Source organism: Daldinia childiae (genome assembly GCF_008694065.1).
Source record: "Daldinia childiae strain JS-1345 chromosome Unknown Scaffold2, whole genome shotgun sequence".
NCBI classification, from domain to species: Eukaryota; Fungi; Ascomycota; class Sordariomycetes; order Xylariales; family Hypoxylaceae; genus Daldinia; species Daldinia childiae.
The window spans coordinates 2,813,938-2,832,101 of NW_022984643.1; the positions used below are offsets into that span (position 1 = coordinate 2,813,938).

Below are 18,164 nucleotides of genomic sequence, written 5' to 3' on the forward strand. Positions count from 1 at the left end.
TGCGGTCGTGTTCTGGTTTGGTTATGCTGTGTTGGTTCCTATTGAGAAATGTGCTGTACTGTACTTATCCTTGCTGCTTGCAGCGTCGTACGCGGCGTTGGCTAGATGCGGGATCAGCAGCCAATGCCAGATGAGCGATCGTGAGCAAGGCGACCTGACCTGCCTGAGTGGAATCGGTGGGCCTCTCTGAGAGCTTCTCTGAAGACCTAGAATCCAGGAACAATTTGCTTTTCCCCCGCCATCTTCCCAGGAGAAAGGATCTGATACTTCGCTAGACTTGGTGGCTTCAAAAGATGCAAACTATCGAATTGCACGCGTTGCGCCTCGTCTCTGAGACATTTCAGGAGATCTGGGGTCAAGAAAGCCTCTCGGGTCTGCTCTACCGTCTACGGCTCCGGCCATCAATGGAATTAACGGACGAAGCGGTATTGGAGATTCTCTCGTACTACGTAAAGCATACATAATGAAGCAAACTATTGCTGACATCATGTTAAAAGACGGAGCCTTTTTATTCGAATTTTCGAATTTTGAAAGACAGCAGAAGAACCGAAAAGAGTAATCAAACGTTGATCGAAGTGGGTAAGAAATGTGCACTAAGGTTTACCGGTAGCCAGGGGTATACAGGGCTGGCAAGGGTTACGCTGCTAAGTCACACATTATATTAACCAATCGGCGACTAGACTAAACCGTTTGTTGCCCAATCCGGAATAAGCTCCCGTCTTGTTCTTGCTCGACTGGGTCTGGTCTCTTACTTTGAAGTTGGAAAGGAAGTTGCAGGTTATTTTCTTCCGGAGTCCGAGCAGAAAAAAGTATCAAAGTATCTTGCTTCAACTTACTTCGCTTCACATCCACTCGTCTGTGCTAATCTCCCGCGGTCAACGTCCCAAACGCACTCATTGGATGGTTAATCATCGTCATTCGCGCATCAATCACACGGCATACGACGCCCTAGTAAGTTAGGTAGTTCTAGTCTTCCTCATGAATGAGACCTGCTAGAAAGATATGCCGCCAAGTAGATGATGGCCTGCTGCACGCAGAAAGCAATTTCGTAGACATACATATGTATCCTCCAGCTACGGTGAGCTAGCTGAGATGTCACTAGAGAGAGGTAGGTACTGAGTTGTAAGTACCGTGTTTTGAATAATAGCTCTAGGTTAGGTAGTGGATAGATCCTGAGCAATTGGCTGGTAATCTATTATCAAAAGTTTTCTCTTTTTTTTCTTTTATTTTCTTGTTCCCATCCATCGGATCGTTAGATCCCAATAGTTTCTTATGGTTCATGTCGGATGCCGTTGCATGAACGAGAAGGAGGCTCAGAGGTTACTATTGATAACTTTGGTTTGGTAGCGTCTTCTTGATAAGTTTGATCTACTGATACGTTCCCCCCCTACTCTCTCTACCTAGGACGCATGCGGGTTGACCCTGAAGTTTCAGTTGCTTCTAAGCTCACTCCATTCCAGAAGCTGGCCCAGTCAGCTACCCATCGTTTGTTCGCAGCTTCGTGCGCTGGTATTGCGAGTTAGGGGCCTTGCGTATTTACATTGTTCGTCGTCGTTTATGTCATCTACTGCAAAAGTTCTCTATACCCAGAGCAAAACACATGGTGCCCTTGTCTTATAGGTAGTTTCATCCTAACTATAGCCCCATTACTAGTCATGCGTTTTAGCATATAGTAATCCCGAACAAGAGAAGTGCTTCTCAGAGCGCTATACCATTGGGATATAATTTCGACACTCATATATCTTGCAAATATTTCAAGATGCTTCCCCGGTGGTTGAGCATCTGTACTTTGCTCTACTTACTCGCATGTTTCGATTTGGTGGCCGCGGGGCGATTAAGACCATATCCGAGACAAGAAACTTCTCCCTCGACAGTGGAGGCAACAAAAACGACACAAAATGACGACCGAGAAACAACTACGGCTCCGCCAGATAACTCAGAAACCCCTTCTAGTTCATCAGCAAAGCCTACATCCGTCGAGGTTACTACTAGCACAACTAGTACTCCAGAAACAACCGCAATCCCCTCCGCTCTCAACGGGAATAATCCGAGTAATGATAACTTCACCCAAGAGCGTAAGCAGTTCCATTATCCTTCCTTACTTAAATTATACAATATTGGTTTCTAATCGAATAATTGTAGCAGCTGTTGTCAAAGGCGAATTGCCTATACAGCCTCGACTAACGCCAGGATGGGGCGTTTCCGGTGCGATTATGCTCATTACCGGCATAGTGTATGCTTTGGTTGGCATCAAAAATACACGGCTACATACTTTTTTCTCATCGGCATATCTTGCTAGTCTTTGTGTGGCAGTCCTGATCGTTTACGTTATGAGTCCTCCTATATCGGATGCTATTCAGGGGGCTTATGTCGTAGCAGTCGTATGCGCCGGTCTACTCCTTGGTGGTGCCGCAACTATCTTTAAGGAACTTACTGAGGGTCTCGGATGCCTTCTCGGTGGCTTCTGTTTTTCCATGTGGCTTCTCACTTTGCACGAGGGTGGTTTGCTTCCAGCCACCACTGGTAAAGTGATCTTCATCTCTGCCTTTACGGCTGCAGGTTTCGCATTCTACTTCAGTCACTATACAAGGCCATATGCTATGATCGGCTTAATGTCGTTCGCTGGTGCAACGGTTACAGTTTTGGGTATTGATTGCTTTAGTAGAGCAGGGTTGAAAGAATTCTGGGCTTATATCTGGAACCTAAACGACAATCTATTCCCTCTCGAGGCCACGACATATCCGTTAACTAAAGGTATAAAGGTAGAGATCGCGGTAATCGTCGTATTGACCGTTCTTGGTTTAATCTCCCAGTTCAAGCTGTGGCGCGTAATTCAGGAGCACCGTGCGAGGCGATTTGAAGAGCGGGCAGAGTTCGAGAGGATGCGGGATGAAGAGGAAGCTAGTGTCGGACGACGGGTTGAGGAAGATAATAAGCGTGAAAGGAGGCAATGGGAGACAACTTACGGAGATCTGACGACGCCATCGAGTCCCACTGCCTCTCGCGATTCGGGTGTTGGTGAGATTGAGAATGAGAAGAAGGGTCAGGTCACCCAGACAGCCGTTCAACCGGTGTCACCAAGCGAGGCGGAGAATGAGAATGCAATCGAGATGACAGATCTCCCATCCGAAAATAGTACATCTTCTGAAGTTGGTAAACATCTGGATGAGGGTCTGGTCATTGCAAGGCATAATGAGGATAATCGAATAACTGTTCGGGTTTCGAGAGATTATCACGATGACAAGGAGACGGCACCCCTACCGGAACCCGATGAAAAGGCCTGGATGGCCGGTGTTGATGACGAAATGCAACCCGGATCTCCAACATCACTACGCAACTCGCGAAGGATTTCGAATTTGACCGGTCCCGAAATAATACCTCTACCGTTCAAAGTTCCGGAACTAGAAGAGGACATTGAGGACGACAACGACGATAGGTCGTCATTCGCAACATTCGCCGACGAAGACGATCGGTCTATTACGTTAAGCAAGAGAGCATCAAGGGCGTCTCTATCGCATAGGTTATCTGTTGGTTCAGGAAACTTACTGCGAAGTTTATCACAGCGTTCTAAACGGTCTGAGAAACCCAAACGAGAGACTGGAGAATTCGAGTTGCCGCAGCCGTCATCTAGATGGGGAGAAAGTAACGAAGGACTAGTCTCCAAGAATCAAAAACCTACTGGAGATACTGGATCTATCGTTGCTACCGTTGACGGCATGAGCGATAATGGTGAAAATAGCATAGAATTTGCTAAATCCGAGAAACCTACTCATCCAAGGGAAATCAAAGCAGAATTAGCTGATATGTTGTCGAAAGACGAGTCTAATTCTAAATATCGGCCTGTTGCACACCTAAAGCCTATCAACTCGGATACTCATCTTGAAGTTCGGCCCTACTCGACAGCAGAGACAGTTGCAACAGACATCTTAAGCCCGTCATTTCTAGGAGAGCCCCTTGGAAGTAAATCGAAAAGGAGTAGCGCAGCAAATGCCATAGGAAAGATGGATGAGACGGATGGTGCTGATCTTACCAACGCGGTGGGATCGAAAACTCCCTCTGATACATCCAAGGTTGCCAAGTCAGCATCACCATCTGCTGTGTCCTCCGCGAGCCTCACAAAAGAGCATCTCCCTTCTAGTTTGTCACGAATTGCGCTATCGTATCGTACAAACGAGTGGGCGAAACATCTAACCCTAGCGGAAAAGCCTGAGCCTGATACATTACGCTTAAACGAGTATGTCCAGGCCGAAGAGACGTCGAAAAAGCGAGAGGAAGTTCCCGCCCCTGTTAATGTTGACGAGCTGCAGCAAACAGCCGAGAGTGGTATTCCAGCAACCTCCATTGCGAGGTCATACTCTTCAGTATCTAATGCCCAATCAAATATACAGGCCTACCATTCTTCATCAAGAACGACTGTCACAGGTGCAGAAAATTCGGTGCAAGCTATGTCTGCTGCCATGCCTCTAGCAGGACAAGTACAAGATACTAGCGACAAATCAAATATTACGGGGGGAGCCCAGCCGAATGTTCACACAAGCCACAGTCTACGGATGAAAAACCGTCGACAGTCAAGCGATATCAACATTCAACCAATTCTGGAAGAGAAGGGTGACGAACGGCTCAGTATTAAAGTCGATGCTATACAAGAGGAAGGAGACGGTTCTGCTTCAAGATCAAGCCCTCCTTCGTCTTTAGAGTTTGAATCACAAGGAATGAATCGGCCTTCCGTTCCGGGTGTTGTGTCATACTCTAGTCCCCAAACACTCCTTGGCAAGAGAGATATGTTTTTGCGTAGCAAATCTCAGTCAACATTATTGTTCTCACCGCCGAACCCCGAAACCACACAATATACACCTAGATCGACCAGCCAAATGGAACCTCCTTATAATTTACCGGCTTCTTCACCCCTTGTCAGCCAGGATCCTGATGATCTTCCTCTCAGCAAACGAAAAGAACTCATTCGTCAGAGCAGTATGCTTTCTGCTAAATCGACTACAATTAACCCCAGACCAAATAGCACTATGAGAATGCCTTATACGCCTGGCCATAGTCCAGGGCCCACGCCGCCGGTTGCAGCTGATAGCGCGCAGTTCAACTCCCACCAACCTCAGCGGCATTCTACTGCCCCATCCCAAGCGCACCGTGAAGCCCTACTCGCCAATTTCCGGCAGTCCGTTGCTGTAGATCTACGAGCCAACACTCCTGTCTCACCCGCCGTTAACAACAGCGGGGAGACTCCTTTGGTTCGCTCTGGTTCTTCAACCTTGCTGGGACCTATGGGGATTCGAAATGGAAACAGTGATGTCCAGTACAATATCGATCAGCAGAGAAGTATGCTTCTCTCGCACCGAGAACAGGAAGCTCAGAGAAAAGAGCAGGAGCGCCGGGAGAAAGAACGTAATGAGCGTGCTTTTGAAGAGATGATGCGCCGTGGCGATTTCATAGATGCTCATCGAGAAGCTATGAGGAGGATGCAAAGTAGCATCAAGGATCAATAACGGAAAAATGTTTAAGGGGGCTATGAGCGTACGTGAGGAAACAAATATATGGTAACGGATATACGGATTTCTGGTTTCATTAAATTCGTCTCGGGTCAGGTTGGGGACCGGAGGAACTTGATACCCTTTCTTTCCCTCTTTTTTTTTTCGCATTTTTCTTCTCATACCAAACAGTTATCATTGAGACATGTTGGGCTACGGCCTACACACACACGCACACGCACAACACACATGGACAAATATTATCCTTCTGCCTATTTTCTAATATGTAATCTCTGGGATGGAATAAAAAAATCTAGTATCATCAAGGGAGAGGGGAGGGGCTCGGTCCGGCAACTAGAAAGGGATGATGCATATAATGGGAACACAAAACATGCAAGATACCGCCACGAACCCGTGTTTTGGAAATCATGGCGTCGAGTTAATAAAGGGAAAAGGCAATAGATATATGTGGTGTAATCTTGTTGCTTCGAAAATACATGAGAATTTACATAAACTTCTACATACGTATAAACATTGTATAAGCATTTGGTGTTTGTTTTTTATAACTACCCCTTTTGCTTCAGTTTCGATATACGCACTTGTAAATAAATCATAACCACAAATATTCTGGACAATCTCAGTAAGGCATCATTTATAATTATTTACCTTAGGTAGGTAGGTACTTATTTAACTCTCCCTTTATAAGCTAGATTATCTGAAGTAAAAATATTTTATATTAAGGTGGTTGTAACCAATGGTCTTTTCGGAAAAAACTAAACATCACTTTATTATATGCTACATTATAGATACGGATATATGCAAGTTTCAGTAACAAACTAATATCATACCTGCTTTTAAATACCTAAGCAGTTCGCTTTATAATATATATATCTTGGATACTGCAAAAGGAACTTGCATATTTACCTAACTAGTTATAATTACGCTTAATGTTCAACTTGGAAAATCCCCGAAACTGGGTAGATTTTCGAAAAGCATACTCCAGTTGGATGTAATGTGCAGACTTACATGACTCTTGTGCACTGTAAGTAGATTCATGTGATTCATGTAGGTATTAGCCCCTAGGCAGGTACGGTGAAGAAAGCACGTTATTCCCCACATCTAACGTTATTCATGCCAAGGAGCTGATAGGAGGTGAGGTGCCTAAGATAGCATGTACCTAGGTACATTCAACTATTGACCTGGAAGCCATCAGGCCATCAGGGTCCATGCAATTGAAAATTGCAGCTAGGTACCTCTTACCTATGTTAGGTACATTCCTACTCAATGCTTCCATTTGCTATGTCAACAATAGGCAGCTGCATACAGTACATATTGGCGGGTGTGCTGCCTAAGTAAGATACCATAAACCTTACAGTTGTTACCAAATATAAATGATTATTGTGGCGCCTTGAACCTTCGGCCTGACGCAAACTTACTCCGACCTTTTTTTTTTTTTTACTTAAACACACCGCAACAGTCACTATTCCCAGTGAATAACATATAAAGACCACACAGTCACCCATTTTTCTCAAATTGCCACTGTACTTTGTTTTTATCTATTGTCACCAATCCTTTCGTCACGATTCTAGTAAGTAAATGAATCCTTTATACAGTACGATACATTACTTTTAAGTGATTCAGAAGCATAAAAGATGTTGTTTCGGTGACTACTTCGTTATTTTTACTTACATCGTTCGTACTAAGCAATGGTGCTTACCTAAAGTTACCTATTTAACTGTCGTGCCCCTCCAGCATTAGTTCGAGACTTCCCAAATCATAGACCCACCTCCACATCCAACCAACATACATCATCAATCCGCTCCCATCTCTAAACTTCTACTTTGATTTCTCTTTCTCCTTACCCATACCAGGTTGCGAGCATAAAAGCATCAGGAATACATATACACCCTCTGTTTGGATTTGCGACCAGGTTTTTGCAACCTTTACTTATTTCCAATACAGAAAACCATTCATCTCAATCCGACATAATGGGTGAATCCGAAGCTCCTCCCGCCGCCAACTACATTCGCCTTCAGTCAAACGACAACGTTAAGATCGATGTCGGTAAGTTAATCGTCTACTACTTCCTACTATGACTTTTTACTCACATGCATCACAGAGAAGGCTGTTGCCGAGCGATCACTCCTGATCAAAAACATGCTAGAGGATCTTGGTCCTAACGCTGAGGGACAGACTATTCCCATCCCCAACGTAAGTCATTTTTATTCAACTACAATACTGCTATAGTTCTCAACCGCAAAATGAACTTTATTCTAATATATCTAATATAGGTGACCGAGCCTGTCCTCCGCAAGGTTATTGAGTGGTGTGAACACCACCGCCACGATCCCCCTGCCTCGAACGAGGACGAGTCCGATAATCGCAAGAAGACCACCGATATCGATGAGTGGGACCAAAAGTTCATGCAAGTGGACCAGGAAATGCTCTTCGAGATTATCCTAGTATGTATAACCCAATATTTCCACCCTCTTATTTTTACTGTATAATTACTAACATATCTTTCTCCCATAGGCCTCCAACTATCTCGACATCAAGGCATTATTGGACGTCGGATGCAAGACTGTCGCCAATATGATCAAGGGCAAATCACCCGAGGAGATTCGTAAAACGTTCAACATCACGAACGATTTTACCCCCGAGGAGGAAGAGCAGATCCGCCGTGAGAACGAGTGGGCTGAGGATCGATAAACGCCTCACATTTCCGGTTGTTTTATGATTGCTTAATATTTGCATTCATTAAGTCCTATCAAGTGATATGGCTGATTTCATGATGGATGGAGACAACAACCGGTTAGAGGGGTTCTTTGCAGCTCGTGGCAAAAATCGTAGGCATTTCATAGCTGGCCATTTGCATGTGGCATTGGCATGGAGAAGAGTGGATTCGGATTTGTGAGACGGACCACCTCCAACCTTTGCTCTCTTAACCAGTATAAATACTGGATGGTATCAGCAGCACTACATGGCTAGAGAGTATGCAAATTTGATTCAGGAGTTTTGGAATTAGCATATTGACATTAGTAAACACCACGGAAGTATTTTATGATTTTGTGATTTGTGACACAATAACACATGTGAATTTCCTACTCTTTTATGAATTGTTGCCGTAATAGTTCTTATCCTATTCTAGTCAGTATGCAAAATAGGTACTTGACCTACGTAGATGAAGACCATCGTAGCTTTGTAACTTCGTCTAGCCTGCATAAGAGGTACATATAGCACTGAAGTAGGTAGTTACTAAGGTTGTTGCTCTTGCCGTTGTATCCTTTGTGCACCGACCACACATGTATCGTTCTTATACTGCCGTCTTAGTAGCAATGCCATAGTAACGCTGCGAATTTACATATCTTTTTAGAAGACGCCAACCGCGTCAGTTAATATTTTCCCAATACAAAACAAACTTAACTTTCCAAAGTCATTAGGCTACATCATCATCGCCGACCCAATAACTAAGTCAAAAACAATTCTCTATCACCAACCGTCATCATGGGCATTTTCAGCTTGATCAACACTGGTCTGCAGGGCGTTGCCTCGTGGTGGTCGGACCGCCAGGCCGTGAAAAGTACAGATGTTTTCATCTGGTTCGTCATCGGCACCGTCGCGGGCTATACGATGCAGCCTCCGGCTCCGGAACGTCGCCCTCTTCCCCTCCCTGGTGTCTTCCTGAATGAGGATGCTTACGAGAACCGTGACTCCTACGAACAGGCTGTTGCCCAGGCCAACTATGATTGGGCTAGATTCTCGAAGACGATGAAAAATATAAAGAAGAAGGCGAGAAAGCTGGAGAAGGAGAAGAAGGAGAAGAAGAAGCGGGATGATCGCGTGGACAGGGCGTTCCAGATGGCACAGCTCGTTCATGTTGATGATACTACTTCGGATGAACTGGAACTGGAGCAGCAGGGAGCAGAGGATGCAGTAATTGTGTAAGAGAGAAGACGCTCCAATAGCAGTCTTTGATACAGCATCAACGTCGTCGCCTTGCACTATGGCTAGCCTTTCGTTTCTGAATCTCTTTCTACCGTCTATCTTCGATAACGATAACGACGATGACCAACCTACAGTCCTGCGTGTCCCTCTTCGATTCTCTACGTTTCGCTCGGTTAAACCAAGAGGCAACTATCACAACCTTGGACGATAATGATTTCGACACACGTCTCCACGACTAAGGTTTCCACGTTTTCTCTGTTGATCGCCATGGGTAAGTCTTCTTTGGCTAGCACTTCTGATTTTTACTGTCAGCTAATGATTATTAGGCTACAATGATTGGAAAGCCCTGTTACTTGGAAAGTCTTTGAAGCAGAGACAATAATAGGCTGGAAGAACTCAAAGTGAAGGTTGTGTGGAAGAAGCAAGGGGGGGTATGGATCGATAAAATGAAAAGAACAAAAAAAAGGGGGCATATTTTGGACTTGAACTGGACAGCAAGAAAACTTAGCAGGTATTGACTTCTGGACCTTTCGTATTTTGTTAGTAGATGCCTAGTGTAATGCTGAGGCAGGCAATATGTACCTATTCACTACACGTTCCAGCGTGTCAATCACATTAATCGCAAACTTGCATAGTGGCATCAAAAAGAATCGTAGTTACTTTGTTCGCAAACGCGTTATTTCATTCCCTATGACCAGTACCATGCAAATCTGGAATTGATGAGCCCTGAAGAAAACCGAGAATCGCCCGCACCCATCATGCTTTTCCCCCCTACTGACACAGGATACAGTTATGTGTTCTGCCTGCAAGAAAATCCCACCACCGAGGTAATGCCAGTCTATGTTTGATCCTCCACTGCGAGACCCGTCCCCTGAAGACCGCCTAATCGCTCAATTCCGTAATGGTGACATATCGCATTCGGTAGGTGGGCTCCCCAGAAACAGATGTAGCCTGATGTAGATTGGGGATATAGAAATGCATCTAAATGCCGAGACGAGTCTTGCGCCAATGCCTTCTCTTGGCGTTGTATCTGCAGACTGTTAGTTATTTCCATAATCTCTATAGTCCTTGGTCTCCCTCGACTATCTGGCTCGGGATCAAGATATCGTCGGGAAGTTCGCGGGGGAGGGATTCGTACCGGATGGTGTTACCAGTGCGGAGACGAATCCATTGGGGGATAGGTCTGTTCTGCTTCTGCGCCTTGGCGAGCTTCTGCTTCGTTCGGAAAGACTTGTGGCTCTGTGGTTGGGAGTTTATGTTAGCGAAGTGCGATTCTCAAAACTAGACATTATCGCCAACTAGAAAATCAGACAACCACCGCATTCGCCTCGACGATAAGGACATCATGCGAAATTATGGTTGTGAGATACTCTACTAGAGCGATATCATTGACAAATACATAGAATACATACCGGCATTTTGACTGCTTGTGCTGATCAGAATGTCGAGATTGTTTCGTGAATGTCTTGTTTGAAGGAGGGTGGGAATTGTAGTCAAATCACAAAGCGGGCTAGAAATTTTGGGTGATGCGAGGGTTTTGCAGCCCCAATGCAATTTGTGTGCGGCAAGGGTGTCTTGGAAGTAACTTCGTACCGAATTTAGAGCACGTGATCATAAGAGATTGATTGATTACTAACCTAAAATTTAGTTCCGATAAGATAACTAACTAAGCTATGACCAACTCCATACTTTAGGTAATACATAGGTACCTAGGTACCTTAGATACCTACCAAGAATGTGGGTCCCATTTGCCAGCTGCTTTTGTCACTTGGCATCGAAAAGAAAAAGGACGCCAATCGCCTTGGCGTATGTATTTGCTTGTGGCGGCCTCCCTAAACCTTGTTAAACCTTATGAAAAAGGGACCCTTGCTTTAATAAAGCCAATCTGAAGCCAATCTGAGGTTTGGCCCTGCGCAAGATTTCAAAGCGAACCTGAAAGATTGACACGCCCCAGAAAAAAACAAGCTCCTTATTTCTTGTATTCTGACAAATAACAAAGTGGTTTTTTTTTAAACGCGTTTACGAAATCCCTCTTCTCCTGACGACTTGAATGCAGATCTAGAGTTCCCGCGATTATTTCCGCCTTATTTTAAAATTCCCATCATTAGTTTTGGACAGCTGTAGAGAAACAGTACCGACGTAACGATCGCGTGGCCATTTTATTTACCTCGAAGGGAAGGGCGCCGTTTAAGCTCCTACGTGGATAAAATACATACTACATACATACGTACACAAGATGGGCCAGAGTGTATCATGGCTGTCCAGCCTGTTGTGGGCAAAGAAGGAGATAAGAATCCTTATCCTAGGTCTTGTACGAGCTGACAGAGCCCCCCTGTTCGAGCCCATTTGAGAGCTTCTTTTATCTGGAGCAGTACCGGCTAATTCAACACTTTGCGCAGGATAACGCGGGAAAGACGACATTATTATACAGACTGAAGGTCCGTCCATTCTTTCGAATACTTCTATCATTCTCTTGCGCCTCCTCCGACGAACTTGTAGCGGAATGATAGGATTAAGCACTAACAACGAACCTCCTACAGGTAGGCGAGGTAGTAACGACAATCCCAACGATCGGGTTCAACGTCGAATCCGTAACATACAAGAACCTAAATTTCAACGTGTGGGATTTAGGTGGACAAACTTCGATCCGACCTTACTGGCGATGCTACTATGCAAACACTGCAGCCGTGATATTCGTCGTCGACAGTACGGATATCGAACGTCTACAGACTGCGGCTGAAGAGTTAGCTGCTATGCTTAACGAGGATGAACTGAGGGATGCCGCGCTCCTAGTGTTTGCCAACAAACAGGACCAGCCTGGTGCCAAGGGCGCAGGCGAGATATCCGAGGCACTGCGGCTGGGCGAGCTGAGGGATCGCAACTGGAGTATTGTCGCGTGCTCAGCGGTCGACGGAAGCGGTGTCAATGAAGGCATGGATTGGCTGGTGGTAAGTCATGTTCTAATTCCTACCTACATCCAGTTCAAGGGGGCGGCCAACTTTACGGCCAGATTACCCCCTACTTGAGTAGATTTCAGGGGTACCGGAATCTGGCTAACACGTTACATAGCAAACCGTGTCACAGGATTAAAACATCTTGATATCGCACAAAGCATTCCTCTGTATAACACTTAACCAACCGTATCAATCCATGGGCATCACTAGCAAGGCCCTTAGCATCTCGAAACATATTTTATTGGTACCGCATCCTTACGGTCTTGGGTAGACGGCTCCGTCAATGCTAGTCTGATAGGGCCACGAGGTGCAGCGGCCGCTGTGATTGGGAGCATAAGGCGTTTTCTACAGGATTTTTTTTGACGAAGGAGGACCCGGAGAGGACACGGTAGCAGGCGAGAATGATGAATATCAAGTTCGATGAAGAATCTCGAGACACGTATGCATCATTCCAGGCACGTATTAGCGGTATGGGGCTGGTCCTGGTCTGGTATGCTAGGTCCTATATATACGATGAACCTCCCAAGCCCCCTTAATTTGCTCTCTCGCGGAAGATAGAAGGACAGACAGGTGGATTTCTTGATCCGGCAGCCCGGATCGAAATAATACTAGGTTGGGGTCGGCTCTATCCAGTCGTTACGTTAGATATATTATAATTACCATAGATGCGTGTAGCATAAGGTAAATGACCCAAGTCGTTACCACCATGGTTGTCTTAGATGGTGTTTGTGATTCGCGATCTTTCATGGCTTGATGATTCAGGGGAAGATCATGGCTTTGTTTCCTAGTAACATTCCTCTCGTCGAATAGGAGCTTTAGCTCGGCCGTCTTGCCCGTCACCATGCATATATAGGTAGCTTTCTTTTGTATAGAAAGTATAAGTTTCCTTGGCATAACTAATTGATATCAAGGTATACTCTCAACTCTCAACGACTGATGGTCCTTCACGGCGTTGGCCGATATAGTATACAATGTAAGAGATACGTGACTTATAGATGTTACCGCGATTGGCTAGCCGTAATGATATTTTACCTCGAAGGAAGCTGCCGCATTTTCGGCCCCACTTATGGGTACTTGACCGACCACGTCGCCACGAGACCACGCGGGGTTCCGGCCTTACCATGGGGATACATACCTAGGTAGGTACCTAAGGTATCATCTACATACATGCACCATATTAATAGCGGTAGCGCGAGATTGGGAAACACGGTCCCAAGATCAGCTCGCAAAAGGATTTAGGTATCCCTTGACTTAGGTACTTAAGCGTATAATTCGGATATAAAATCCTGTGCAATCGGAGTTTACAAAATTTAGGATCACATTGTGACGCCTTGCCTGTGCTATTATGTACCTGACCTACTTTGTGTAACTTACATAGTGGCCGGGACAGCCGGGGGCTAATTTTGTACCGTACGAAGGGAGAGCCTTGCTGGATATGATATCCCACGAAAAAAGGAGAGCTCTTTGGTTTTGGAAAAAGTAAAATCGGCCATTTTATTTTACAGTATAAGTGTGTATGGGTATTGTATTAATTAGACAAAAATGGAAGGTATATGCTCTATGATGTCATCGACTATTTGTGGGGAGTTACGGTGTTATAAAGATGAGCGCGTTTGAGTTGTTCGTCCGAAGTACGTAGGTTAGTTGATACCCCCTTTTCGGAAACCGATAGAAGTTTCCTAAAGGGCAAAAGCGGGCTGTAGTAAGCTGGGTTAATACCTAGAGAAGTTTCTTTCTACGAGCTGCTAACTAAGGTAATTAATAAGACGGCCGAGTCGGATTGCCGAATATAACCATGCGGCACCTACTAACTAGTGTATTGGCTTGTCTACTACATAATGGAGGGGTTGCTGATGGGCGAGATGGTTCGACCAAAAGACGGATCGATAGCTCAACTATCATCTGCCGGCAAAATGCACTAGGACGACCCGGAAGCGCTTAGGATCCTACATCGAGTCGTTTTCGAGCGGGAAACGCTCTGATAGTCATGTTTCTGCATGTACGTATATAAGTTCGAGGGGCTTAGATATGTATGTATGTATGTATGTATATATGTATTTGTATGTATTGCCACCAGGGTTCCGTTCTTTGATCTTCAAGGGAAGAGATCGGTAAGGGGATGGGAGGGGGGGTTCTGTCTTCGTTGAATCAGAAGATCGCGGTTAGTAATAGGTAAGAGACCATCTGACGTGCAAGTTCTTTATGCTGCTTCTTCTGCAAGGAGATGACGGCTAGACGGTGGCGCTTTAAGATTCTCCGCAAAAAAAAAAAAAAAAAGAAGCAGGCAAGTAGGCAATCAGTCTAATACGCGTCGCGTAAGACTGTATGTAGTGTAAGTGTAGTGTAAGTCAAGTGCGAAGGCTAAAGAAACTAGAGAATCCGTAGAAATAGCGAAGCCCGAGAGTGACCGAACTCCTAATAGGTCTTATAGTTACCTGCCGAATTACATTTTATAAAAGGGGATTATATCATTGGAGAAGATATAGCATAGCGACGAGGATGTCTTGAAGTTGTATATAGATATGTAGGTACTTACCTGGGTAATACAAAGTTAGACAAGGCAAGGCAAGACATGGGATTATGTTTTATGTTGTATTAAAAGTATCGGAGGGATGCCGACGGCCGGTAAATCGCGGGGCAACTTAAAAGCTCACAATTAGCAATTATCTAATTGGTTAACCCCGACCCAGTAGATTTACCCCACTTCCCAAAGTCTGGTAGTTTGCGTAAGTTTTGGGTTTACTGGTTTACCAAATGCAGACCTGAACCCCACTTTGGACCCATTTCCCGTTACTTTCGTTCAATTTCGTCACTTTTTTTTTTTCAACCTCTCATCTTTTCTCCACCCCCTCCGAGCCTGGAAGAGTCTCTCCTTGGCTCGCCTCCCCCTGTCCCTTCATCAAACCCCATATACATATGACCGTGCTATGTACTAGAGCAAGCACGACGCATACAAAGCCCGCCGCAGCTCGTATGTAAGTGGTCAGATGAATAGTTGGAGTAGCGCATTGCTACGATGATGCGAGGACTTCGGGAGTGGAGAGAGAGAGAGAAGAGAGAAGAGATAGAGGGGGGGCGGTTTCATGAAATGTAGTTGAAACTTTTATTACAAAGCCAAGTAGGACATTTTAAGGTAGGTTAGGTTAAGTATTTATATCTGTTCATCCCCCCTTTTCTCCAGCTTGATTGATATTTTCCGTTCCCTCCGGTTTGCACAAACCTAGCTATCCATTCATACCCCTTACCTACGTACGTATATAAGAAGCTCTATCTGTGTGAGGGGGACTTCTTCGTCTACGTAGTAACACAACTCTACTCCCGAAGTTCAGGTAGCGCCCCTGAGTTTGGACAGACTGCTTTCTAAGATACCCAAAACAAAAATAGCTGTTGTACCAACTTTACCTTATTAATCGTTGACCCTTCTCTATTTTAACTCCCTTAATCGTAAAGATGGTCGCCAACGAGAAGCCCGCGTCTACCTTTAGGTACAATGAGAAGCCCGTGTACACTACTTCCAATGGCTTTCCTATCGAGAATCCCTCTAAGTGGCAGCGAGTTGGCACTCATGGTCCTCTCCTACTTCAAGACTTCCACTTGATTGATCTACTCGCCCACTTTGACCGCGAGCGTATCCCTGAGCGTGTCGTCCACGCCAAGGGTGCCGGCGCCTACGGTGAATTCGAAGTCACCGATGACATCAGTGATATCAGCTCTATTGATATGCTGACTGGCGTTGGTAAAAAGACACCAGCCGTCGTTCGGTTCTCTACCGTCGGTGGCGAAAAGGGGTCGGCCGACAGCGCCAGAGATCCTCGAGGTATGTTAACTGCCACTTAGAATAGTTGGCGCGCAATTGCTAACTAGGGCTATAGGATTTGCCCTTAAGTTCTACACTCAGGAGGGCAACTGGGACTGGGTCTACAATAACACACCCATCTTCTTCCTCCGAGATCCCACTAACTTCCCACTCTTCATCCACACTCAGAAGCGTAACCCTCAGACCAATCTGAAGGATGCTACTATGTTCTGGGACTACTTGGTATGTGTACACTTAACTTACTCACCGGCTTGTAATGCCTTATAGAAGCAAGTTCTAATATAAACTAGTCTACCCACCAAGAATCCGTCCACCAGGTTATGCACTTATTCTCTGACAGAGGAACGCCTTACTCATACCGGTTTATGAATGGCTACTCTGGCCACACCCACAAATGGACCAAGCCTGACGGATCTTTTGTCTATGTCCAAGTACATCTAAAGACTGACCAAGGAAGCAAGACCCTCACCAACGCGGAAGCTGGCAAGTTGGCTTCTGACAACCCCGACTTCGCAACCCAGGACCTGTTCGAGTCTATCCAAAAGGGCGAGTTCCCAAGCTGGACCGTCTATGTACAAGTCTTAACCCCAGAACAAGCTGAGAAGTTCAAGTGGAACATCTTTGACTTGACCAAGGTCTGGCCACAGGCTGAAGTACCTCTCCGACGATTCGGCAAGTTGACACTCAACAAGAACGTAGAAAACTACTTCGCCGAGATTGAGCAAGTCGCTTTCTCTCCGTCGCATCTCGTCCCTGGCGTTGAGCCCTCGGCAGACCCCGTACTCCAATCCCGTCTATTCTCATACCCCGATACCCACAGGCACAGGCTCGGTGTCAACTACCAGCAAATTCCTGTAAACGCACCTCTTCATGCTTTCAACCCCTTCCAGCGTGACGGAGCCATGTCCGTAAACGGAAACTACGGCGCCAACCCCAACTACCCCAGCAGCTACCGCAACTTGACTTACCAGGCCATCAAGCCTACGAACCCCCACGAGAAATGGTCCGGAGCCGCTGTCAGCGACCTATTCGACGAGATCCAACCCCACGACTACGAGCAAGCCAACGGCCTCTGGAAGGTCCTCGGCCGGACCCCGGGTCAACAGGAGAACTTCGTCAACAACGTCGCCGTCCACCTAAAGGATGCCCACAAGGACACGCGGGAGCGAACATACGACATGTTCACCAAGGTCAACCCCGAGCTCGGCGCCTCCATCAAGGCCGAGACTGAGAAGAACGTTAAGCTATGATATGATATGAATGAAGATGGGATTGTTACCTACGGAATCTAATGCGATGAGAATGAAAATGTTCTATACGAGTAACGTAAAAAAGACATACAAAAACTTTCTCTCTACCTAGTGTCGCGGTTATGTAGCCACTATAATTTAAAGGTTGAATACATATCTACCATGTCCTTTATCTTCTAGGTTATTATGATATGTTATTGTCTGTGTGTGTGTATGAAGATATTTGTCGTACATTGTGTGTAGTACACTCTGTTAGTATATAATATCCGTAGGTAATATTTATGACTTTTGATGTTTAATTTTACGACATTTTCAAGTTGAATCTGTAGCCCCTTGGTAATCGGTTGTATCGGTTATATTTCAACATGTTGATAGAAAGAAATGCTGCCGAGGAATGTGTTTTTTTTTTCCTTTGGCAGCGATCACAACCATTGGAATCGTAAAAAGATCTCAGTATCTTTTCTAGCCTTAATACCTAGGAGTCAGAGACACAACCAATGGAACAACCCCAACGTCCAGCTACTTCGTGTTACTTAGTTGAGATGAAGGTATCAGTCAAATTGATAGGAACCGATACCACAAAAAAGTATTAAATCAGAAAAATTCATAACTAGGCTCGGAGTATCGTCTCAATGCTCATGTAGACATCCGATTCGTGATATCTTGATATCGTACAGGGAAAAAAAAACAACCAATGCCCAATCCTAACGCTATTCGA

General features: G+C 45.3%; 5 protein-coding genes across 6 annotated transcripts; all 5 read left to right on the forward strand.

Moving 5' to 3' along the window:
- Positions 1-1,759: 1,759 nt before the first annotated feature.
- GL218_01674 (uncharacterized protein) lies at positions 1,760-5,498 on the forward strand (the record flags this gene model as incomplete). Its single annotated transcript, XM_033578152.1, has 2 exons — positions 1,760-2,075; positions 2,146-5,498. The coding sequence occupies 2 exons, from the start codon at positions 1,760-1,762 to the stop codon at positions 5,496-5,498; spliced, it is 3,669 nt and encodes a 1,222-aa protein (XP_033439015.1).
- Positions 5,499-7,468: 1,970 nt separating this feature from the next.
- GL218_01675 (E3 ubiquitin ligase complex SCF subunit sconC) lies at positions 7,469-8,189 on the forward strand (the record flags this gene model as incomplete). The annotated part of the gene is made up of 4 exons (XM_033578153.1): positions 7,469-7,544; positions 7,600-7,691; positions 7,772-7,942; positions 8,013-8,189. 4 exons carry the CDS (start codon positions 7,469-7,471, stop codon positions 8,187-8,189), a joined length of 516 nt encoding a protein of 171 aa, XP_033439016.1.
- A 795-nt stretch (positions 8,190-8,984) lies between these two features.
- Positions 8,985-9,425, forward strand: GL218_01676 (uncharacterized protein; the record flags this gene model as incomplete). The annotated part of the gene is made up of 1 exon (XM_033578154.1): positions 8,985-9,425. The coding sequence occupies one exon, from the start codon at positions 8,985-8,987 to the stop codon at positions 9,423-9,425; it is 441 nt and encodes a 146-aa protein (XP_033439017.1).
- Positions 9,426-11,661: 2,236 nt separating this feature from the next.
- On the forward strand, positions 11,662-12,515 carry GL218_01677 (ADP-ribosylation factor-like protein 1; the record flags this gene model as incomplete). 2 transcript variants are annotated; one of them, XM_033578155.1, is made up of 4 exons in its annotated part: positions 11,662-11,736; positions 11,825-11,863; positions 11,966-12,373; positions 12,495-12,515. In XM_033578155.1, 4 exons carry the CDS (start codon positions 11,662-11,664, stop codon positions 12,513-12,515), a joined length of 543 nt encoding a protein of 180 aa, XP_033439019.1. The 2 variants fall into 2 exon arrangements, with proteins under 2 accessions (XP_033439019.1, XP_033439018.1); XM_033578156.1 differs by lacking the exon at positions 11,825-11,863.
- Positions 12,516-15,829: 3,314 nt separating this feature from the next.
- GL218_01678 (Catalase) lies at positions 15,830-17,446 on the forward strand (the record flags this gene model as incomplete). The annotated part of the gene is made up of 3 exons (XM_033578157.1): positions 15,830-16,196; positions 16,252-16,418; positions 16,487-17,446. The coding sequence occupies 3 exons, from the start codon at positions 15,830-15,832 to the stop codon at positions 17,444-17,446; spliced, it is 1,494 nt and encodes a 497-aa protein (XP_033439009.1).
- Between the last annotated feature and the right edge of the window lie 718 nt (positions 17,447-18,164).